General features: G+C 55.8%; 1 protein-coding gene across 1 annotated transcript in view; it reads right to left on the reverse strand.

Moving 5' to 3' along the window:
* Positions 1-24,893, reverse strand: part of TNS3 (tensin 3) — a 217,087-nt gene that overhangs the window by 97,379 nt on the left and 94,815 nt on the right. The window contains exons 6-14 of the mRNA XM_045052604.1: positions 24,604-24,656; positions 22,416-22,587; positions 20,652-20,702; positions 18,687-18,809; positions 15,298-15,362; positions 12,754-12,837; positions 4,531-4,643; positions 4,183-4,243; positions 3,040-3,115 (exon numbers count right to left, since the gene is read on the reverse strand). Coding sequence (XP_044908539.1) covers positions 3,040-3,115; positions 4,183-4,243; positions 4,531-4,643; positions 12,754-12,837; positions 15,298-15,362; positions 18,687-18,809; positions 20,652-20,702; positions 22,416-22,587; positions 24,604-24,656 — 798 coding nt within the window. The remainder of the gene's footprint in view (positions 1-3,039; positions 3,116-4,182; positions 4,244-4,530; positions 4,644-12,753; positions 12,838-15,297; positions 15,363-18,686; positions 18,810-20,651; positions 20,703-22,415; positions 22,588-24,603; positions 24,657-24,893) is intronic.

The raw sequence follows: 24,893 nt of genomic DNA on the forward strand, positions 1-24,893 counted from the left end.
CCCGACCTGCCTCCAGGACCCCAAGTGCCAGACCGGACCCCTCCCACAGCCTCCCACGCTACCTCTCAGCTGCATTCCAGCTGACCCGCTCCTGAGGTTACCTTGGGCCTCCAGAGGTGGGACAGACACAGGCACGTGGCCGGGGCCTGCGGGGTTTCTGGGGTGAAGGCCGTGGAGCCAGCCATCCTAACTCACCTGACCCCCTCACCCCGTGGAGGTCCTCACTTAGCAGAAGGGGCCTTCGAGCTCATGGAGGCGGGCCTCCGAGGCCACCCGGACCCTGCAGGCCGAAGCGCTGGTGGGAGCCCAGACACGGGGCCCAAAGCCAGTCCTGGGGACGCGGCCAGTACCCACGTGCGGCCGTTCGGTGAGGCCCCGCTTCCCACCGAGGCAGGGTCCTGACCCCTCTGTCCTCCCTGCTGCTCACACTTGCGCTGACAAGGGTGACCCTCCAGGGTGAGTGGCATGTTCTCAGGTGGCTGAGAAGAGCTTCAGGAACACCAGCTTTCCCGCAAGAAAACTGCAAGCCTCCAAGCCCACACAATCTGGCAGCAACTGACTGTCACCCAGACATCGGGACACACCCAGCAAGCCTCTGGCGCCTTGAGGCCTGGGGACCCCGTGCCCTTGCCACGTGCCTGCACCCAAGTCAGACCACCCTTCCGCCCGCCCACCTGCCCGCCCGCCTCACCCACCGTGGCCCGTCCTGGGATCCGTCTCCCACAGAAGGTCCACAGCCCCACCAGCCTCCTCCAGGACGAAGATGTCACCCTGTCACTCCCTTCCTTCCTGTGCCACACAGAGACCCAGAAAGCTCAAAACATTCAAAACAGGACAGTTGCGTAAATAAATTCCTGGTAAGGAAGGAAGGAGGGAGGGGACGGGGAAGGGTGTGGAAGGGGGGAGGAGAAGAGAAGGAAAGGAGGGAGGAGGCGGGGATGAGGGACCCAGGCCGCCAGCCAGGCCTCCACCACCGCCTCACAAAGACCCCGCAGCCACCAGCCCACAATCAGGTGGGAGGGAGGCCCCCCGCGTTTGAGAGTCATCTTCCACACCTCAGGGCTTCAGCCACCTCCCTCGGGTCCCCACAAGGGGACTTAGCTGCTGACCACAGGGAGCACCCATCCCAGGGACAGGGCCTCCAGAGGCCTCTGCCTTGCCCAGGAGTAGTGACTTAGGGATCTGGGTGCACGTCCTTAACAGCGTCCCCGCTAGCCTCTCCTGGCCTCCTCATCCCCGGCCTCTTTTTTAAAGCTGGAACACCAGACCGGTGCACGGAGCGGGCAGACAGAAGCCACAGCCATGTGCAGCCCTGGGAGGGGGTGGGGTCCAGAACATAGCAGGTGCTTCCTCACTGCTCTGCCCGATGGCCAACAATCGAGGAGGTCCTGGAAGACACACCCTCCCCTCTCCCCCTCGGTCTCCCCACCAGAGGGAAAAGGCTGGGAGTTGCTCTCAGAACACTCTAGAAGAGAAGCCTTTCCTCCCCGGGGACGGTGCAACACAGTGGCCCACCCGACACCTCAGTTCTGTGGCCTATGGAATGAGGACACCAGCCTCTTTCACAGCGAGGTCCCCAGGGACAGGGGACAAGCTGTGACATGCACCTGAGGAGAACTCTCGCAGGGACACAGCAATATAACATCGGTGCCCAGGGCACCTACGTTTGTGACCCCCCTGACCTGACTTGCATGAGAATTCAGGATGGGTCAACCACTGAGAAAGGGTTTTAAGACCTTTTAGGGGCGCCTGGGTGGCTTAGTCACTTGAGCACGTGACTCCTGATTTCGGCTTACGTCATGATCCAGGGTCATGGGATTGAAACCCACATCAGGCTCTGTGCTGAATGGAGCCTGCTTAAAATTCTCTCTCTTCTCTCTCTCCCTGTCTCTCCCCCGCTTGCACACACATATGCATGCTCTCTCGCTCTCTCTCTCTCTCTCTCTAAGATAAATAAAAACTGAAAAAAAAACCCAAAGGTTTAAGGGAAATTGATAAGAATCCTCAAAAACTTGGAATGAGCCATTTCCAATCTGGTCACAGGTGCTCCCAGGCCCTGGAGACACTCAAGCAAATCAATTCAGTGTGTGTGGGAAGCCATACTGCCTCAAGGTTTCAAGGGAAATTTCTCTAAAATTCATTAGACGGAAGATTCTTTCTACATTCAAGACAGAGAAAAGGCAAAAATGTAGCAGCTAATCTCATCCCAGAACCAGTACATACAGGAATCAAACTCATCCAGCGGAACCGCTGGTTAGGACATCAGCCAAGCTGTGATTCACTAGCTGGACTGCACACGGGGGTTTCTGAGGACGCCTGAGATCGCACATCACAGCCGAGACCAGGGACCCTCGGAAGGGCAGTGGCCGAGCTGGGACTCGCATTTCGGAGAACATACTGCTAAGCGGTTCTCACCATTCGCTCTGTCCTTTCTACTAAAATAGCTCTAGGGGTGCCTGGGCGGCTCAGTCAGTTAATTGTCCAACTCCTGATTTCAGCTCAGGTCATGATCTTGTGGTTCATGGGTTCGAGCCCCGCATCGGGCTCCATGCTGACAGCTCAGAGCCTGGAGCCTGCTTCAGATGCTGTGTCTCCCTCTCTCTCTGCCCCTCCCCTGCTCATACTCTGTCTTTCTCATTACTTGGAAATGCAATTTTACAAAAAGGAGAAACATTGGATTGATAGCAGCTACTTTTTGGGTGGGAGAAAAAGAAAGGTTGGGAAGGCTGGGGGGCTCAGTCGGTTAAGGATCCAACTTCAGCTCAAGTCACGATCTCATGGTTCGTGAGTTTGAGCCCCGCATCGGGCTCGGTGCTGACAGCTCAGAGCCTGGAGCCTGCTTCAGATTCCGTGTCTCCCTCTCTCTCTCTGCCCCTACCCATGCACGCTCTGTCTCTCTCAAAAGTAAATAAACATTAGAACAATTTTAAACCAAATAAAACAGCTTCACTCAGACAACAAGCCAGCTGCCCCAAAGTAAAGGCCACCCTTCACTCCTCGAGGCGCTGACCAGGAGGGGGACACACCGCGTGCACTCACCATGATGTCCCCCTTCAGCAGCTGGGCCGGCTCGATGGCGATGTGGACCCTGCCTTGGTTTCCCGGGCCGATGTTGCTTGGGGATAAACAAGGTAGAGCTTAATGCAACCTCAGGACTTAACAGAGACGCTGTGTGAGAAAAGCGACTTCGTAACGCAAACTCAGAGATGACGCGAAACATCCCGCCAGGCTCCGGGATCCAAGTCGAGCGCATCACGACCAGGCTGCCACTCACGTGTGGGTCCACGGTCAGTCCAGACACAGGACGGCAGCTCGTTCTGAGCGGTGGCAGCACCATGAGGCCACATCTTACCTGACACCCTTTATACTAATGCTCATAAAACATCTAGGGGCACCTGGTGGAGGGGGGGTCTCAGCTGGTTAAGCGTCGGACTTCGGCTCAGGTCATGATCTCAGTTTGTGGGTTCGAGCCCCGCGTCCCGCTCTGTGCTGACAGCTCGGAGCCTGGAGCCTGCTTCGGGTTCTGTGTCCCCCTCTCTGCCCCTCCCCCGCTCATGCTCTGTCTCTCTCTCTCTCAAAAATAAACTATAAAATTTAAAATAAAAATAAAACATGTAAATGCACACAAAAGCAAACCAGAAAAGCCTAGAAACCATACAAATTCCGAGGACATGTGTCTGCCCTTTGTCTAAAATGCACAAGGGAGGGGCACCTGGGGGGCTCAGTCAGTTAAGTGTCCACCTTCAGCTCAGGTCATGATCTCACAGTTTGTGGGTTCGAGCCCCGCATCCAGCTCAGTGCGGACAGCTCAGAGCCTGGAGCCGGCTTCAGGTTCTGTGTCTCCCTCTCTGTCCCTCCCCTGCTCTCGCTCTGTCTCTCCCTCCCTCTCTGCCCCTCCCCCACTTGCACTCTCTCCCTCTCAAAAATAAGCAATAAGAAAATTAAATTAAATTTAAAAAATAAAACTCATGGGGGAGAGAAAAGCACGGGACTCTGGTATGGCTACTTCCAGACAATTTGGGGCCTGCCCACCCTCCAGGCCCCGCGTCCACACCCCTCTCTGGAGCCAACCGTGCACCTGCCTTGACTGCTGGCCAGGCACTCCCGGCTGGACGCCCCCACCCCTTCCCACAGGACAGGTGGCTTGGCAAGGCCCATCTCCTGTGAAGGCGGCACACTTACTATATCCCCGATGTGTACACGGGCTGCATGGCCTGGTAGAGCTTCAGAAAGGGCCGGCACGCTGGAAGAGAGGCGGAATCATCTATAGACACAGAAGTGCGGCCAACAGCAAAAGAGAGACAAGGTGGCCACGGGCTGTGCCCGAGCTTCAGAAGCAGCGCTGGTGTAAGGTCACCGGGGTCCCTGGGGAGAGGAGCCCCCCCTCACTGGCTTTCTCCGGCCGGTGACCAGGACGCCCGGGGCCCGGATCCCATGTGAGCCTCTCCGTGGGAGAAAGGAGGGCCTGTCAAGTGCAGGGTCTGGGACGGGCCAGCAGACCTCGAGACCCCGCTGGGAGCGGACACTCACCTCCACCCGTGTCAAAGTTGGGAGTGCCGTGCAGGATGACAAAATGCAGGAACAGTGGCGAGGTGTTCATTTTCACCGTCCCCGACAGGAGCCCGCTGAGGAACTGAACATACCTGCAAAGCGACGGCGGTTTAGGGCCCCTGCAGCGGGGGCCTAATCCCAAGCCGGACGTTTCCTGGGGTTCTGGGAGGGGCCCCAACCCCCACTGCTCAGAGCAAGGGGGGCCGCAGCATCCAGGTGTGACCCTGGGGAGCACAGCCTGGGCACGCAGCCCCGTCAGGATCCCTGGACACCCCACACTGCGGGCAGCCTCTCTGTCTGTCCCCCAGCCCAGAGACACGTGGGGCCAGGCCACAGGGCTGTCACAGTCCCCCCCACCCCCATGGGGGAGGAGAGGCTCTGTAAGCACCTCACACCTCTAACAGGGTCCCTCTGCCCTCACCTCCCACCCCACGCAAAGACCCTGGACGGGACCCCTGCCCGTCAGAGGGGTCAGAGCACCCATCACCAAGCAGGCGTGGGTTCTCATATCATGAAGGTTTAGCGGGGGATGTACAACAAGCATGTCTGTGACCACAAATGCCATTAAGGAACAACGAATCCCATCCACCCCCACCCCCGCACATCACCCCACTCCTAAGACAAGCACACGTGACAAATGTCACTTGTGTAAAGTGTGCGGACAGAGTAGAGCCTGCACCCGTGCCCCTCCCCCCAGCAGTGACAATCACAAGTCTGTGGCTCCTGCTTTTCGAAGGCAAGCCCCAGCTCAGCATGGGACCCTCGGCTCTGCGCGCCCAGCCCCAGCCCGAGACCCCGACCCAGGCAGGTCAGGACGGCAGCCAGAGACGGCCGGTCGCCCCTTCCGGTCTCCAGTGCCGCAGGCAGCTGACTGGCAGCAGATCCCAAATGTGCAGCTGGGCCGGTGGCCCCGCGTGTGCCCACTACCGTGTGCCTGCGTGCTGGCCAGTCCACGCACAGTGCTGGCCCCAGGGGCTCCTCACGGGTGCTGGGCGCACACATCACTCAGACCCACTCTCTATGCCCTGATTTACTCCAGCGTGCACACAGGGAGGGGTAAGAAAACCTTGTACAGTACAACACGTGTCGAATCTCTATGAAGTTCTCTTTGGGGTGGCCTCGTCCCGCTGTCCCCCAAAGTGTCAGCACAAGCACGAATGCCCCGGGACGACAACCACGTGCACTGCAAGCCTGCTCGGTAGCTGTGGCCGGGGTCGGCGGCCGAGCCAGCAGAGGCTGCACACGGGGGACAGGTAGCCAGGCCACGTTCCACAGGTCTACGTCTGTATGCAGCCACCCAGAAGCCCCCGTCAGCGCCAAAGACCAGAAAATCGGTCCACAGGTGGACAGGAGACACAAAAGAAAATGAAAGGGCTTCCTGATCAGTTCCTCCAGCAGACCGCGGGCAGGACTGGTCCCAGCTGTGGTGTTCACCCGCGGCGAAGGCAGGAAGGAGCGCAAGGGCCCCAGCCGCCTGCCCAACTCTCGCAGAACACAGCTTGCAAACCCCGTTCCAAACTGCTCCACCGTCTCCCACCACCTCCTCCTGCTTTCGAGGGAAGAAACTCCCTGGGAGGTCATTTTCCCGCTCATCTCTGTGCAGAAGGTGCAGACACAGCGCATGTACGGGCGGGAGACACACACGCGTCACTCATGTGCCAAAGTAGCTTGAGATCTGCCGACATTTGCCACGCTGCTTAACCAGCTGCCAAAGCGGGAATTTACGGCTGGGGTTCCCTTGAATCTCAAACACGTGATCTGCACTTGGGTAAGCCACAGGAGGGCATGGGGAGGGCCACCCTGGCTCCGAGGGACACCTGATGGCCGCAGCAGGCATGCTCCCCAAGGAGAGAGGATGGGCACCCGGTCCCTTTGCACCCGCCCGCCTCCCGTACAAATGCTCTTTCAGACACACAGGCATTGTGTCAAGAATACAGAAACATCAAAGCCAAATGAAGCTATACTGGGGTGTGTCTGGCTCTCAGACACACCTACGAATCTTAAGTTTCTGCAGGCCAGACATCAGGGCTCTGGCCCCTTCACCATGCAGGGTCGGACACAGGAAGGTCCCCACCAGGGGCCTCCTCGGGACCCCTCCTGCCCCGCGCCCCTAGGAAGGTCCGCTGGCCCCGTCGTCCCTCCCTGATGGAGTCTGGACACGTGTGCCGCTGTCTCGACCCCCTCCCAGGAAGAAGAGTGCAGAGGAGAAGGGGAACAGAAACCTCATCGTTCACTCGTCACATGCTGACAAGCTAAGACTGAAGAAACGGTGTTTTAAATTATTTATCAGAGCAAAAAGAAAGCCACGTTCATCAGCAACCCCGGGGCTTCAGCAAGGGGCTCCTCAACATCAGCCGGAAGCCGGCCGCTCTGTGGCTTTTGAGAGTAAGGAACGAGGGTGCCCGGGGTGGCTCAGTCGGCTCAGCTCATGATCTCACGGTTCGTGAGTTCGAGCCCTGTGTCAGGCTCTGTACTGACAGTGTGGAGCCTGCTTGGGATTCTCTCTCTCCCTCTCTCTCTCTTTCTGCTCCTCCCCTGCTCACCCTCTCTCTGTCTCTCTGTCTCACTCTCTCAAAATAAATAAATAAATAAACATAAAAAAAAATAAGAGTAAGGAACAGAGTGGCAGAGAATGGACCCCCTGTCAAACAGGGTCCCGCCTTGGAGCTCATCACCAAGTATTAATTAAGCGAAAGCTTGGAGGTGGCTTGCTGTTGAGGCCCCAACAAACCCCCACAAACTCCCGGCAAACTAATTAAGTCACTCGCCACGAGACCCATTTTGAAACGGTTTCTCAAACGCAGTCCTGACATAGGCCACAATGTCCCCCCTTGGGGTGGCCGGGACCACAGGGAGGGGGTCGTCAGAGCCTCTGTCACACAGATGTGTCCGTCCTGGGCTCTTTGGGCCTCAAAGTGCTTCCAGGCGTACTGTATGCACTCACTCAGTCACCTACCCACTTGAGAACATCTCCCAAGGCGGGAGCTGGGTACAGAACATCCCTCTAGCCTGTGGGTGCAGGAAGATTCACCTGGGAATGCAGAATGGAGCCCACACGACCATTACGCAACGTCAACACTACAGCTTTCAGCGCACGCTAATAGGAAGTACACGTGGCAGGCGTGGGTTTGCGAAAGTGAGAGGGCTTTCCTCCATTTTCCACACTCTTGCACTGCTATTAAAAAGCTACGGTTGGGGCGCCTGGGTGGCGCAGTCGGTTGGGCGTCCGACTTCAGCCAGGTCACGATCTCGCGGTCCGTGAGTTCAAGCCCCACGTCAGGCTCTGGGCTGATGGCTCGGAGCCTGGAGCCTATTTCCGATTCTGTGTCTCCCTCTCTCTCTGCCCCTCCCCCGTTCATGCTCTGTCTCTCTCTGTCCCAAAAATAAAAATAAACGTTGAAAAAAAAATTTTTTTTTAAAAAAAAGCTACGGTAAAGGGTGCCTGCGTGGTTCAGCCGGTTAAGCGTCCGACTTCGGCTCAGGCCATGAGCTCACGGTCCACGAGTTCGAGCCCCGCATCAGGCTCTGTGCTGACAGCTCAGAGCCTGGAGCCTGCTTCGGATTCTGTGCCTCCCTCTCTCTTTGTCCCTCCCCTGCTCGTGCTCTGTTTCTGTCTCTCGAAAATGAATAAATGTTTAAAAAAAAAAACAAGCTACAGTAAATCCTAAGAGCAAAAAGAAGAAAATAAGGCAAACATTCTTCCTTAGTGGGTGCTGAGCATTTTGAGTGGATAGAAATACAAACCATATGATGGTGTCAACAGATGCAGAAAAAACACTGGACAAAATACAACATTGGTTTATGATAAAAAGTCTCAACAAAGTGGGTATACAAGGAGCACACCTCCATATAACGAAGGCCATGCATGACAAGCCCGCAGCAAACGTCATACCCAATGCTGAGAAGCTGACAGCTTTTTCTCCAAGATCAGGAACAAGACAGGGATGCCCACCCTTGCTACTTTTATTCAACATAGTGTTGAAGTCCTAGCCACAGCAATCAGACAAGAAAAAGAAATGAGAGGCATCCAAATCAGAAAGATTTAAAACTGTCATGGTTTGTGGGTGACATGATATTATACATAGAAAACCCTAATCCTCCCTTCAAAAATTGTTATGACTAATAAATGAATTTGGTAAAGTTGTTGGGGCGCCTGGGGGGCTCAGTCGGTTAAGCATCTGACTTCAGCTCAGGTCATGATCTCACGGTTTGTGAGTTCAAGCCCCACATTGGGCTCTGTGCTGGCAGATTGAGCCTGGAACCTGCTTCGGATTCTATGTCTCCCTCTCTCTCTGCCCCTCCCCTGCTCATTCTCTCTCTCTCTCTCTCTTTCTTGAAAACAAATAAACAGTAAAAAAAAATTTTTTTTAATTTTGTAAAGTTGAAGCATACAAAATTAACATACATCAATAGGTTGCATTTCTAGACAGCTAAGAATGTACTACCAGAAAGAGAAATTAAGAAACAGCCCAGGGGCGACTGGGTGGCTCAGTTAAGCGTCCATCTGACTCTTGGTTTCAGCTCAGGGCATGATTTTGCGGTTTTGTGAGTTCAAGCCCCGCGTCAGGCTTTGTGCTAGCAGCACAGAGCCTGCTTGGGATTCTCTGTCTGCCTCTCTCTCTGCCCCTCTTCCACTCATGCTGTCTTCTCTGTGATAAATAAACTTAAAAAAATTTTTTTTGATAAAAAAAAAAGAAAGAAAGAAAGAAAGAACCCATTCACAACTGCATCAAAATGAATGAAACGGCTAGAAATAAACTTAACCAAAGCAGTGGAAGACCAGTATGCTAAAAACTGTAAGACGCTGATGGAAAAAACTAAAGACGACACAAACAGAAAAACGTTCCATGCTGATGGATTGGGAAGAACAATATCGTTAAAATGTCCATCCTACCAAAAGCAAGTGACAGATTCAATGCAAACCCTATCAAAATTCCAATGGCATTTTTCATCACAGAAATAGCAAAAAGCAAACAAACAAAAAAGCACCTTAAAGTTCATATGGAACCACAAAGGAGCCTAGACAGCCAAAGCAGTCTTGAGAAAAAATAACAAAGCCAGAGGTATAATACTTCCCGATTTCAAACTAAGTTACAGAACTGTAGTAAACAAGACAGTACGGCACTGGCATCAAAACAGGTCAATGGAACAGAAGAGAGAGCCCAGAAATAAGCCCACGCACGTCCGGTCAATTCATTTATGACAAAGGAGCCAAGAATATACAATGGAAGAAAGCAGTCTCCTCAATCAACAGTGTTGAGAAAATGGGGCCACTGTCTTACCCCGTGCACAAACTAAACTCAAAATGGATTGAAGACTTGAACATAAGACCTGAAACCATAAAAATCCTAGAAGAAGACATCGGTCTTGGTGATGACGTTTTTAATTGGAACCAAAGCAAAAATAAACACGTGGGATCGCATCAAACTAAAACAACTTCCACACAGCGAAAGAGTCCATCATCAAAAGGACAAGGCGGCCCACGGAATGGGAGAAGATACTTACACAATGTGGTTAATAAGGGGTTGGTATCGAAAATATATGCAGAAGAGATACAGCTCCACGGCAAAAAAACAAAAACAAACAAAAAAACAATAATCCAATTGAAAATGGGCAGAAGACATGAACAGACAGTTCTCCAAAGAAGACATCCACATGGCCCACAGACACATGGAAAGATGCTCAAATCACTGATCATCAGGGAAATGCAAATCAAAACCACCATGAGATACCACGTGACACCTGTCAGAACAGCAAAAATAACAGCACCGGAAACTACAGGTGTTGGCAAGGATGCGGAGAAAAAGGAACGCCCTTGGGCTGTTGCTGGGAATGCAAACTGGTGCAATCACTATGGAAAACCGTGTGGAGGTTCCTCAAAAAGTTAAAAATAGAACTACCATATGGTCTGGTAACTCCACGTATGGGTATTTTGCCAATGAAAACAAAAACACCTACTTGAAAAGGTCATCTGGGGGCACCTGGATGGCTCAGTCAGTTGAGCATCCGACTTAGCTCAGGTCATGATCTCAGGGTTCCTGAGTTCAAGCCCCGCGTTGGGCTCTGTGCTGACAGCTCAGAGACTGGAGCCTGTTTTGGATTCTGTGTCTCCCTCTCTCTCTGCCCCTCCCCTGCTCTCACTCTGTATGTCTCTCCCTCTCAAAAGTAAATAGACATCAAAAACATTGAAAGAAAGAAAGAAAGAAAGAAAGAAAGAAAGAAAGAAAGAAAGAAAGAAAGAAAGAAAGAAAGAAAAGGTCATCTGCACCCGTGGTTACTGCAGCATTACTGATGGTAACTTATGGAAACAGCCTAAGTGTCTATCAAAGGACAGATGAATAAAGGTGTGGCATAGATACACCACAGGATGTTAATCAGCTCTAAAAACAAGAAAGAAATCCTAACATCTGCAACAACTTGGATGGAGACTACTATGTAAAGTAAAATCTCCAACAGAGAAAAACAAATATCCTATGACTTCACTTACATGTTGAACCAGAAAACAAAACAAATGAACAAATAAAACAAGCTCCAAAGCTCACAGACACAGAGAACACATTGGTGGTTGCCAGAGGCAGGGGTTACTGGATGGGCAAAAGGCGGGAGAGGAGGAAGAGGGGGAGGAAGGAAGAAAGAGGGAGGAGGAAGGGGAAGAAAAAGAAGAGAGGAGGAGGAGGAAGAGGGAGGAGGAGGGGGGGAGGAGGAGGAGGGGAGGAGGAGAAGGAGGGGGAGGAGGAGGAGGAGGGGGAGGAGGAGGAGGAGGGGGAGGAGGAGGAGGAGGGAGAGGAGAAGGAGAAGCAAGAGGACGGAGGGGGGAAGGAAAAAGGAAAGAGGAGGAAGATGTAAAAGGAAGAGGTGGAGGAAGAAAAGGAAGGACGTGGAGGAGGGAGGGGGAAGAGGAGGAGGAAGAGAGAAGGAGCAGAAGGATAGGAGAGGGGAGAGGAGGACAGGGGGAGGGGCAGGGGAGAAATGGGAACCCCCTCTTCCCTGGCGGGAGCAGAGCATCCGGAGGGCTCCCTCCTACTTTAAGTCACACCCACACGGGAACGCCTGCTGCCACCCTGGAAAGGGCTCAACAGGGAAACGCCACGTCAGGGTTCAAAACAGAACGAGGGGCTCGGTGTACCTGTAATACTAATGAAATGCTGGGTTTCTTGCAAGCGACTCACACTCCCTTGTGGGGTGTGTGGCTCAGAGTGGGTTCAGACTCAGGGTCCCACACCGCCCACACAGCCGGGTCTGAACACACACGGACCTGGACATGGGAAACACCCAGGAAAAAAGGAGGCAGTGCCTTTGGTGGTCCTTGAAATCCCTCTCCCAGATGGAACCGAAACACGCCTGTGAGCCGCCCCAAGGATTCCCTCGGAGGCTGGGGAAGCAGGTGCAGGAGACAGAAAGCCATCCTGGCAACTGCCTCGGCCATCCTTGGCAAATCCCCTGCTGTCAGCCTTAAAATAGAAGCGCAGAGACTGTGTGCCCGGCTCCGTGTCACTGTCGGCAAGACGTGGGGCTGGGAGGAGGCCGCCCAGGACCCCTCTCGCTGGACCCTGACCCGCTGCGCACACCCTGACTCCGTCCGCCTTCTTCAGCTGGGCGCGGAGGGTGGCGTGCACTCCCCTGGGGACACATGGCAAGAGAGTCGGCTGTCCCAGGGCCCTTCCAGCCCCGCACACTGAGCATTCCGGGGGCTCCAGAGAGAGGGTGGTGGGCGGGCCAGGGAGGCTAGCATGATGGAAGACGCCCCGGGCTCAGGAGCTGAGCGTCTAGCACAGGGGTCGGGGCCAACCACAAACCTGCCACAAAGCCACGTTCGCTCATTTCCGAATGCCTGTGCTGCTCTCCCGTGAGGACAGCCGTGACAGAGACCACGTGGCCTGCACAGCCCAGAACCTCCACCCGCCAGCAGATTACAGACATAGTTCACTGACCCGGCAGATAGAAACCAGTTCCAGCATCAGGGCACAAATCCACCCCTGCGCCGAGCGTGCGGTAAGGACGCCTGGGTCCCCCTCTCAGAGCCAGCCGGGGCGGGGGGCTCCCCTCCCACCCACACACGGTGGCTCATCTCCACCGCTGGGCACCTGGCCAGCCCTCCCCTCCCGTTCTTGCCTGGTCAGGGGAGGCGCCTCTTCTGTCCCCACCTTCTGAAATATGAAATCTCACCCACCTGTTCACTCAGGCGTGGGGACACGTACGTACCGTTTCTGGGACGGCTGCATTAAATCCGAAACTTTATCATCGTAGAACTTCTTCATCGCAAATCTATCCAGGGCCTGGTCGGCGCTGGGGAAGGAGAAAGACGGACAGAGACACAGCGTTGACCCCGTGGAGTCACAGGTGGCGGGGTGACACGAGACAGGTGGTATGGCTGTCTTGAGTGACCAGCCCCCACGGGAGCCCCACCTCTACCGCGCCTGCACGCGTGCACCCCAGCCTAGCATTAGCATCTCCTCTTGGACCCCAATCCCGGGAGTATGTTCAGGCCACCATGGAAGCCAGGACTGCGGGTCTGGAGCTCTGTCCCAAACAGCGGGTGGCTTCCATGGGCCCTGCATGAGTCTTCGGATCACCGGGGTTTGGGGCACAGTCAGAGCTCTACGGTCAGCAACACCCAGCAAGCCCCCGGAGAGCAGTGTGGGACCCGCAGGGGGGTTACAACTGTCAGCAGGCCGGGGGGGGGGGGGTCAGAAGGCTGCGCCATCATGGTTCCGAGGTGGCCACCACAGGGAATGCTGCTCACCAACAATCCCACGCTGACCTCAGCTCTACAACGCCCACCAGCGCACGCGGCAGGATCCAGGGGACCCCGTAACAGGGCATTTCATGAGCCTGCCTGATCTGACTCAGATGAATCGTGGAACGTGGGTACAAGAGGTCGCAGCAAAAAGCTTCCTTGGAAATGTGATCTACGGGTGAGCCCTCCCCTTAGCGCGTGTACGTGCACCTCCAGAAAATGGGTATTTCACCGCCTGCATTTGTCTTAAAGCTGGACTGATGGGGTGGTCCCGTACGGAAGATCCCCTCAAGCTCTGAATATTTACCATATCGAGGACTTATGTTTTCAAGCTGGAAAGTACGGTTACATATCCACCCATTCGCTTGTAAGCACTCCTTTCCCCGGAGCTCTCGTGTCCCACTAAACGTGGGACACTGATAACGCATCTAGGCCTGTGCGTGTTCAGTATTAACGTCACTGTTAGCATCAGGAGTGTTCCCAGGGACGGTCTCTGTGATTGCTCGTCTTCAGGGAGCCGACACACGAGCATCCTCCCTACTATTTGATTTCCAGTTTCGGATCTGATCTGGAGCACGGTTTCACGACAGAGCTCTTAAAAATGCGTGCTCCAGGGGTGCTTGGGTGGCTCAGTCAGTTAAGCATCCAACTTCGGCTCAGGTCAGCCTGCTTTGGATTTTGCCTCTCTCTCTCTCTCAAACAAATAAACATTAAAAATTTTTTTTAAGAAAACAGAAAGGCAGGTGTCTCTCCATTTTAGCGAGAAGTACTTAACACCGTTACTCATGTGGCTGCCAACAGCATTAACAGCAGCAAATACCCGAGTACTGGTACTGGACGTTACATGCCACGATGCACTGAACGGCCACAAAACCCCACGAGGCTCAGCCACCATTCCCCCCTTCGCAGGCGAGGAACCCCAAGGCTTTGAGGTTCATGAAAATGGCCCGACTCTGTGGTGGAGATGGGCCCCGACTATGGAGAAAAGTGGAGGATTGAGGAGGGGTGCTGCAGGTGCTCTAGGGCTCGAAGCCACTGGGCTCTGTGCCCCCTGACCTGCCAGGTCAGCCCCCACCCATGGAGCCCGGGTTGCAGGCGCAGCCACGTGGCTGCGGCAGAAACAGGGGACGACGCTGTGCAGGCGGCACGTGGTCTGTGTCGCACGCTGTGGTTTGGCGGAGGGAGTCCGAGTGAGCAGGAGCCTCAGGGTCTGGCACATGCCCAGCCGCTATCAGTGAGGGGCGATCCGGTTTGCAGGGGGGGCTGGGGTCCCCCCCCCACTCCACCGGCAGCCCAAAGCTCCCTGGTCCACGTCCAGAGAAAACATTTGGGAAGTCAAATTTCACTCCTTGGCGCTGGCGAGGCCAGGATCCGTGGGCCGCTATGAACAGGGCGTGTGTCCTCAGAACTGGGGCAGCTCCCGCTTCACGGGAGGGTATGTGTGGACGCAAACCCACAGGGAACGACACTCTGGGCTGGGTTGCGGCGTGAGTGGTTCTCACCAGGAGGTTCCCGCCAGCCTCCTGCGCCCGACGTCCCGGCCAAGGGTCCCGTGGTGGCTCTTCCGGCCCCCGGGGACCAGAGGGGACCGGAGACAGCTCCCCGAGCCTTGGTTTCCCCATCGGTAAAGCATGAGCGGTGACTAGTTCACCCCCTGGGTTACTCAGGAGGATTGAGGGAGAAAAGACCAACTTGCAAAGTACATTCCAGACGCCAAGGACACGCAAACCGCCGTGGCCACTCGTCTTGACGAGGTACAAGGTATCCAGGGAGGCTACGCGGCTCTCACTCTTAAGACGGGTGACGTCCGTCCCTGCTGTTTTCGTCACAGAACGAGGGAGCGCTCGCCAGCTGCCTCAAGGCGACGTCGGAGTCAATCAGACACTTGCACGTCCTTCTCAGCAGTGCCAACCACTAGCGGGGCGTTTTCCCCGCCCCGAGGGCCTGCCGAGCCTCCCACCCCATCCCAGAGCTTCCGACGCCCAGGGCAGCGCGGACGCCCCTCGTACCTGGCCGATACGTTGGTGAAGTGCATGTATGACGATATCACCACGCCGATGCGTCCCTTTCCGCCCTGCAGGAGACAAAAGAGGGACTCAGTTTCTCTGGACTCACACCGCAGAGACGGAACGCTCACAGATGACAAAGAGCCTGCTTTGGGGGGGGTAGCCACTGTCAGCCTCCACCGGTCCCCAATCTGGGGATGGCAGCATCCAGCGGACAGGCAGCATGCACACTGGGTGCCCACGGCAGGTGCCACCTGGGGCATGGGGCAGATCTGCACAGAGGTGGCCGGTTAGCTCGCCATCTCCCACTGGGGACCAGCAGCATGTGCGGGGTAGGCACGCAACGGGTGTAGACTCGCCTGCAAGTGAGCTGAAGCCCCGCCCCACAGGCCGAGGTTATGAGGGCTGCACACACAGCCTGGAAAGCCCGGAGGGCAGATGCCAGCGTGCTGGCATCACCTCACCCCTGCCACCGCTTACCCAGCCCTGCCTGGTTACACACAGAGACCGTGGCCCAAGAATGCAGGGGCTCAGTCCATGACCACAGACACACACAGCCCAGACGCGGCAGCCAGCCGGAACCACGGGCCAACGGGACCCACAGGACTGGGTGTGTGGCAACACCACCACTGTGACAGGCCGCCTGCCACCTTCTGGAACATACTGCCACAACCCAGCCCAGCAGTCAGCAAACCACACTCCACCAGCCCCTTCTGCCCACTACCTGTGACCACACAACCTGCAAGCCCAGGGCTATGTTTCTGATCAGTTGAAGAAGAAGCAAAACTATGACATCTGTGACACGTGACAGTCACCTAAAGGTCAGCTGTCACTGTTTGACCCCGGCCATGCCCGTCTGCTTAGGTGCACGAGGGGTATTTCCACCGTCAACGGCAGGTGTGAGCAGTTACGGTCACCCCGCACCCGCAAAAGCCCAAAATATTCAGTCTGGGTTTTTCATGAAAAGTCAGCCAACCCGGACGTAGAGGCGTATGAAGCCAAAATGGCAGGGGCACCAGCACGCAGGCCCCCACGTCGGTCCTCGAGAAGAAATGGCCAAGCAGATCCGGTCACAGCTCTGAGGACCCACACCGCGTGGGGATGTCACCCAGGAGCGGGCAGCTCTCTGCCCATGCAAGTCAGGTGCACAGACACACGCCATTTACTGGCACAAACCCACTGCTAGCAAACAGCCCCTCAGCCCGGTGGGGCACTCATGGGACATTCACGGCCACCGCGCTCGGTCACTCATGGTCTCTGTGGTGCTCGCACGAGACTCCGAAAGGTTCAACTCCACCAGCTGTCTGTCCTCCACAGTTGTCAGAATCACTGACTGCACAAGTTGCTGAAGGTGAGTCCTTTGTACAGACTCAAAACCAGATGCTGTGGGCATGGAAACTTCTAGAAGAACCGTCTGCTCAGTCAGCAGCTAGCAGGTGGTGGGTGGGCAGTGAAGGAGATTAGGGGCAAAACCGCACAACCCCTACCCTTCGCAGCAGACAGGAGAGCGGGGCCGTTGCAGGGCTGACCTGTGTCTGCCCCCCACCCCCCAGGCCAAGCGCCCCAGCTCTGCCCACATTCCCAGCACGTGCGGAAGGAAACACACACTCTGCTGAGCTCGCAGGTTTTGGCCAAGTCCCCGATGTCACCCCTGCTATGATCAAGGTGAGCTTCTGTTAAGGCCGACATCTAAAGTTCACACTCAGAGGGGGCTTCTCTCTCACAGCACGTTTTCTAGAACGCCTCGGGAATGGCTTCCACGCCCCCAGAACGGTGCAAGGTTTTCCAGAACTCTCAAGGTCTAGTGTGCCAGAATCCTCCAGGGGCCCGGCCTGGGGGCCTATGAGCCACAGGGGCATCACCGTCGCTCCACCAAAGTCACCAGGCCACGGCTAACGAAGACCCGTTTGTTTTAATTAACAAGAATTGGTTAAAAATTTAAAAAGCCTATCTTCTTTTGAAGTTTGCAGCAAGACGCAAATTCGGAGAGAAGGTCCTTCCATCTAATGCAATCCTGAAAAGCTCCACTTAGCTTAGTTTTGTAAGAAAACTAGTGGGGGGCCTGGCTGGCTGTTTGATGGAGAAGGAAAATCAAGTTAGAAATGAGAAAAAGCAAGAAAAGCAGAGAAAGAAATGTCGTCCCCGTTCGTGTGCACCTGACAGGCTTTCCTCCAAGCTGGGAGCCACCGCACTCCATGAGGGGGGCCGGGAGGTGTCCCACTGCCCCCAGAACAGGGGGTCTTTGTACCCTGGGGGGAGACTGTGCAGAAAGCCCCACACAGCCCGAGGGGGAGGTTCTCTGAAACTAAACTCCATAGCCCAATGGATTTTCGTGCAGCTTTGGAACATGAAAAGATCTGAAAAGGAAACATCCCAAAAAGGAAATGACAACGCTTTCAAGATGCTCTGACGGTCACAGAACACGGTGTATAAGGGACAAAATGGGGAGCAGACCACCCACCGCACCGTCCTTTCCCAAAGCACCTCCCACATGGAGGGTATGGGCCACGGGCTTCCCCGCTCGGGAAATCCGCTCTCCGTCTGGCCGCACTCCACGCCAGCCGGATCCAAGAAGCCAGGGAATGCAGGGAGGCCGTGCGAAACCAGAGGAGAGAGAAGATCCCAGGTGGTCGGAGGCCATGCGCAGCCTGGACAGTGCCCCCACGGCCAGCACCCGCCAGCCTGCAAGGGGGTGGCCACGTCCAGTCCCCATCCGGCTGCCGGCCGGGGGACGACCACGTTTGCAACAGCATCCTGCCCGCAGCGTGGGGGTGGGTACATCACAGCAGGAGTCAGACGGCACCTCCAGCCCACTGCTGTCCATCCTAACAGCACCCTTTTCCTTCTCAAAGGGCTTTCTTGGGGCGCCTGGGGGCTCAGTCAGGTAAGTGTCCAACTTCAGCTCAGGTCATGACCTCGCGGTTCGTGGGTTCGAGCCCCGCGTTGGACTCTGTGCTGACAGCTTGGAGCCTGGAGCCTGCTTCAGATTCTTCAGGTCTCCCTCTCTCTCTGCCCCTCCCCTGCTCATGCTCTGTCTGTCTGTCTGTCTGTCTCTCTCTCTCTCTCTCAAAAATAAACAGTAAAAAAAATTTTTAAAGGGCTTTCTTTCTTTTAAAATGGCGGGAAGATAAAATGGTTCGCTATCATTCCTGCCCTTCATTCACTTCAAAATGTTCAGCTACGTGTTCAGCAACCCAAGTCCCACAAACTCTGGAGCCAAACTCTGGGAGGGGGAATGATGGCTCTTCATTTTTAAGGACAAGTGCGCGAACGTGACCACAGAGGCTGATGGACAGCGCCATGGGTGTGACGGGCGGTCTCCGGGCCCCCCCCCGCCCCGTCCCCGGCCTCCTCCACCCTGCCCTCCACCCCAGGTGCAAGGTGGCACTCACCCTGCAATGGATGACAACCACGTGCTGGGGGTCACTGTTCAGCCAGGATTCCTGCGCCTTGCAGACGGTGCACACCTGGTCCAGGGGTGGCGCATGTAGCTCGGGCCAGCCCACGTCCAGAATCTGCAACGAGACACGGGCCCCGGGGGTCCTCTTGGGGGCTCTGGTGGCACCAGGCACCCCACCACGGCCCTTCTATCTATATTTCATCTAACAGTAAGGAACACTGGGCCGTGTTCCTCTTCTAAAACCTGCTGGGAAGGCCCTGGGGTGGCCCAGTCGGTTGAGCATCTGACTCTTGATTTCGGCTCAGATCATGATCCTAGGGTTGTGAGTTCAAGCCCCACGTCAGGCTCTGTGCTGACAGTGTGGAGCCTGCTTGGGGTTGATTCTCTCTCTCCCCACCTCTCTCTCTGCCCCTCCCCACCTCGTGCACACACGCGTGCACGCCCTCTCTAAAGTAAAAAATAATAATGATAAAACTTATTTTAAAAAATTAAAATAAATAAAACCTGCTGGAAATTGTGGCCAGGCTCCTTCACTGGAAAGAAAAACGTGAAGGATTATGTTGCCCCCGTGAGACAACTACTCGGCTTTTTGCAGCTGGGATGGGAATTCTAGAAAGGACTTTCAGAGCCGCTAATGGGGCAGGGCTCGTGGGGAGAGCCAAGGCCCGGTCAGATCTGAAACTGGAGTTCTTGGCCGGAGCTATTGCCAAAAATCCCTCCGGGCAGACGAAAATCGCAGCTTGGGGAAATTCAGGGAGCCGTTCCCCACGCAGCGTGCAGATAACATCTCAGAGAGAGGCCCGCTGGGTGCACTTGGGAGAAACATGGTCCTCAAAGGACAGAAGCGGGCCCACAAAGGAGGAAGCGCCTTGAGCCCCGGCTTCAATCTGGAGCCGGAACAGAGAAGGTCCTCATCGCCTGACACCAACACCAGCACCCGCCCCTGCCCCGCGACGCAAAACACTTTCTGTTTTTCTTTTCCTTTCTTGAAGGGGAAGGGAAGGCCGAGCTCCCTTCCCTAGGAGTAACAGAAGTAACATGAAACGATGGAAAATTTCAAAAAATGCTGGCAAGCTGAAAAATATCACATACCCCCTTCTGCCACTCGGGGGAACAGCTGTAGCATTTAGGTGACGCCCTGAGGTTTTTGTCCACATAGCGGAGATGCTACTGTCTTATCCCAGTGGCTGCAGAACGTTCCCACGTGTGGATCACGTATGCTGTTTACGCCATCACTTACACACGTGAGCAATTTCAAAAATTTCCCCTAAATCTTGACAACTAAGAATAACGGAGGGAGAACAAAACAGGTGGCAGGCGGGAGATCCTGGCAGAGGAGACGCCACACGCGTGTGCACACACGCTTGTGCACACACGTGTGTAAACCCAGGAAAGGCTGAACGCAGTCTGCGGATCACGCCAACGTCGACTTCTGGCATCGACATTTTATTACTTATCATTAGTTCCGCCCGGGGGAAGACAGGGACCGGGACAAGTGGGCTCTCTCTGTATATTTCTGCAACTTCCGGCAAATGTGTACTTCTTTCAGACTAAAGCAGCTGATTTATTTAAAAAAAATTTTTTTTAATGTTTTTATTTATTTTTGGGACAGAGAGAGACAGAGTATGAGCAGGGGAGGGGCAGAGAGAGAGAGAGACACAGAATCCAAAGCAGGCTCCAGGCTCTGAGCTGCCAGTGCGGAGCCTGACGCGGGGCTTGAACCCACAGACTGTGAGATCATGACCTGAGCCGAAGTTGGACACTTAACCGACTGAGCCAAGCAGGCGCCCCTAAAGCAGCTGATTTAAAAATAACCCCCAGATAAGGGCAGTTCCTGATTCCCCTAATGACGTCACATCCCACAAAGGCTTGCTGGGAACAGCTTCCGCACCAGCAGATACGCATCGTGCACGTTTGATAAAACAAAACTCAGAATATAAAGGGTGAAGGTCCGTACCTTTGGGTTAAGCTTCGTAAGGTCGTACCTCTTTTCGGAAAGGTTTAACACCTGTAAAGGGGAAGGAACAAGCCGTCAGACAACTCAGCGTCCTCGGAGGTCAAAGAGGAAACCGCTGGTTTTCACGTTCACCCGCCGCCTGCCTTCGAGAATGATAAAAGGTGGAATCGTACGTAGGAACGGAGGACAGCTGAGCGCAGGGGCCTGTCCAGCTGGTGCGGTTCGCCACCCGCTTTCCTCAGAGCCAAGAGCCCTCCTGCCTGATAAGACCCGTCACCCTGGGCAGCCTCGTTCAACGGCCTGCGGGTTCAGTTAGTTATACTGGCTGCATGTCCATCAGAGGATGCAGGTGTAGACAGGGAAGAGAAGAGCCCACCCAGGATTCTTAACTCAGATCTGTACCAGACACGCACACGGGTCTTTCTTCAGACATTTCCAAAGGGTCCTAAGGGTCCTCGTCCCAAAACAAGGCAGGGACCGCTGCCCTCACTGTTGGCGGGGGCCAGGGGTAGGCTCTGGCCCTACAGCCGCGTGTCCGGGGCCCAGGGCCCTCCCGGGTCTCAGAGGACACCTGCAGGGGACCAGCCGTGCGCTGACCCCTGGGCCAGGCATCAGGACGGGGCAGACAGTTCCTGCAGGGCCTTGGGGAGAAAGGAAGCCCCTGGGACAAGAGTGTGATGGGACAAGAGTGTGACGCTCTCGGCTAGGACAGGCTTTCCCCTGTCCGCAGCCAGGTCATCATGCCAAGGACTGGCGTCTGAGGGACCCAGGAGCCAGGACGGCGCGGCTCCAGCCCGACCCTGACTACTCAGCTCCGGGCCGGCACAGCCTGTGGGAAGCGACGCGGGGTCACCTCCGCTCGCCCTGCCTCGTTCGCAGGCAGCAGGCGGCCGATTAGTCATCTGAGACCGATAAGGGCACAATAACGGCCTTGTCGGTTAGAGCGAAGATTAGCTGCTTGGATGGAGATAAGAACAGCATCGGGGCAGGTGCAGCAGAGGCGTGAGGGGTTGTAATTTAACCCAAGATCACACGGGGCCGCTCCCCTGGGGCTGCCACGGCGGGAACACACAGGGCAAGCCAGGGGATGCGGGAGACGCTGGCCGAGCTTACCCCCAAGCGGGGACTCTCCCCCTCCACAACATCACACGCGTTCCCGGCTGTCGGCAGCAGGGAGAGGCTTAGCCGTGATGCAGGGATGCAGACCCCACAGGGGCTGGCGGCCCCCTCCTGACGCTGAGCGCCCAGCGCACCAGGACGGCTGCCCACCACGCGCTCAGGGGCAGCGGCTGTGGGCAGGGGACAGCTGCACTTCCCCGGGGACACTCGTGACCTCATGCCACAGCAGGTGGCACGTGGAACAAAAGCCCCAGTGGGAGGGAGCCCCGGGGCATCTCCATGAAGCCAGGCACAGAGTGAGGGACCACGGCCACCCCACAGGCTCAGTGGCCACCCCAAGACTCTCAGTGGTTTCTTCACATTTCAGGAAACTCAGTGTCTTCCCAGTCACAGTGCCCAGTGTTCCCCCACACCATCCCTGCACTCAGTGTCCCCTCTCCTACTCTCCCCGCGCTCAGTGCCCCCCCCGCACCATCCCTGTGCTCAGTGTCCCCCCCACATCGTCCCCAGGCTCGGTGTCCCCTCCCCACCATCCCCACATTCGGTGTCCCCCCCACCCTCCCCAGGCTCAGTGTCCCCCCCCCCACCATCCCCAGGCTCAGTGTCCCCCCCCACCATCCCCGCATTCGGTGTCCCCCCACTCACCAGGTAGTTGTCCCCGTGTTTGGACCTCAGCATGCGCGTCACCTCCTGCAGGTTGTGCAGGTAGGACTCCTCGGAGCAGCTGGCGGGGAAGGACACCGCGATGATGCGCTCAGTGATGTAGGTGAGGTCCAGCTCGCGGCCGTCCTCCATGGCGGGGCTCAGCACCGCGGGCCTAGGAGAGGGGGCCGGTCAGGACGCAGAGGTGCCCACACTGGCTGCTCGCAGGGGAGCCCTCGCGGCAGCCCCCCGGGGGGCTGTGTGTCTATTCCGAGTGTGTTTGCATCACAGGAGCCCCTGCCCTGCGGCAGAGGGAGACCCCCAGGGGACGGACTCTGGAGGGAGGAGCCTGGTCCTCACTCCTGGGGGTCAGGACGGTGGGAGCAGAGGCCCCATGGCGGGTCCTCAGGTCTTCCTGCCCCACCTGGAGACAGGTGTGGGGGCCGTGGAGGGGACGCGCTGGGAAGGAGTATGGGCGGCCACCCTACAGGTGCCTCCCCTCGGCCACAGGGGCGGCCGGCTCTACCAGCAGGGCTACTGTGTGCGGGCTCCTGGGGAGTTGGGGGTGGGAGGGCAGGGGTGCGGAGGCAGGACCACCGACCACAACGGGGCCTACAGAGGGGAGGGCTGCTGAGGCTGGGACGGCACCGTGGGGATCATGTCCCGAGAGCCCTCCCTCCTCATCCTCATGGCAGGGCAGGCCCCCAGGGCTGACAGTGGCCGGGGATGAGGTGTTAGGTCAACCCCAGCGCGGTAAGACCCACAGAAAACCCACAAAGGGACACAGGACGGTCACAGGAAGGTGGTTTTGGTCCACACCCATTGCTACCAGGAGCTTTGAGCCTTTGTGGCTGCCACCTGTTTATCGACTGCCCCTTTTATATAGGTGTTTCTCTCCTAATTTTGGAAAATTCAAAAACCTACAAAAGTTTAACCAACCGCTACGGACCCACCGTCTCACTTCGACATTAACACACGTTTCGCCCACACCCCCTCGTCCACCACTCCGGCCGCCGTGAAGAAATCCCAGACATTGTTGCCACCTCATTTATAAACATTTTAGTATTTCCTTCTGGAAGACAGACGCTTCTTAGGAATACCTACGGTGCTGTTATTATACCCACTGGAAGGAACATCATCAGATCCAGCATCATAAACTTAGTCATTTAAGTTGATTTATTCAAATTAGGATGCAAAACATCACCAAGATGTTTTTTCTCTGCCTTATGCACATATGGCCGCAAAAGAGTTTTGATGACTTTTAAAAATTAAATCAGGTTTTGGGGCATGTGGGTGGCTCAGTCATTTGAGCATCTGAGTTTTGATTTCATCTCAGGTCATGATCCCAGGGTCACTGGGTCAAACCCCATGTCAGGCTCTGCACTGAGGATGGAGCCCGCTTAAGATTCTCTCTCTCTCCCTGGGGCGCCTGGGTGGCTCAGTCGCTTGAGCGTCTGACTTCGGCTCAGGTCATGATCTCACGGTTCATGAGTTCAAGCCCTGCATCGGGCTCTGTGCTGATGGCTCAGAGCCTGGAGCCTGCTTCAGATTCTATGTCTCCCTCTCTCTCTGCCCCTCCACCGCTCACACTCTGACTCTCTCTCTCTCTCTCTCTCTCTCTCTCTCTCTCTCTCAAAATAAATAAATAAATAAATAAATAAATAAATAAACAAACAAACAAACATTAAAAGATTCTCTCTCTCTCCCTCTGCCTCTCTCCCCAACCCCCAAATAAAATAAAATAAAATAAAACAAAACAAAACAAAACAAAATAAAATAAATCAGGTTTTTAAACACTGATATAAAAAGTAATAACGCGTCTTATCCACCAACCACAGCTCCTGAGAGACTGCCCCGCATGGAGCACTGGCCGTGGCCGTCCCAGCAGGCCCTGTCCGGACTCAGGCAGACAGAGCTTGGTGCACCTGCTGGGCTCAACTCTGGAACGCCCCCCAAGTTCACCTGCACAAAGAAGCCAGGGCTGTGCACGGAAACAATCACATTCCCACAATCTGGGCTTCAATGCTGGGAAGGTGCATCCAGGGGGGAAAAAAAAAAAGCTTTCTACACCTTGGAACACGACCACAGACACGCATCACCTGGAAACATGACCACAGACTCGAGGAAGACCACACTCAGGCTTCCTGTCGTATCTGGCCTGAGGCAGGGACACCAGGTTCTGGACACTTACCTGGACGGCCCGGCACGGCAGACAGCAGCAGACGGTGCAGAGCCCCCCGGAGCCTGCAAACGACAAAGCACAAGTCAGTCCCACGCGGTCCACAGCCACCAGCCCACAGAGAAGGAAGGACGGCCACCGTTCTGTGATTTAGTCATTAAGTGGGAAGTCAAACACGGTGACTGCTGGCGCCTCTTACGGCCAGGGAGGGTCTCCAGCACGTCAGGGCCCTATGACTGCAGACCCCCAGCCACATGGTCCACGAACCCCCAGCAGGACAAACCCACCCACGGCACCGGTAA

This window comes from Felis catus, chromosome A2 (genome assembly GCF_018350175.1).
Source record: "Felis catus isolate Fca126 chromosome A2, F.catus_Fca126_mat1.0, whole genome shotgun sequence".
NCBI lineage: Eukaryota > Metazoa > Chordata > Mammalia > Carnivora > Felidae > Felis > Felis catus.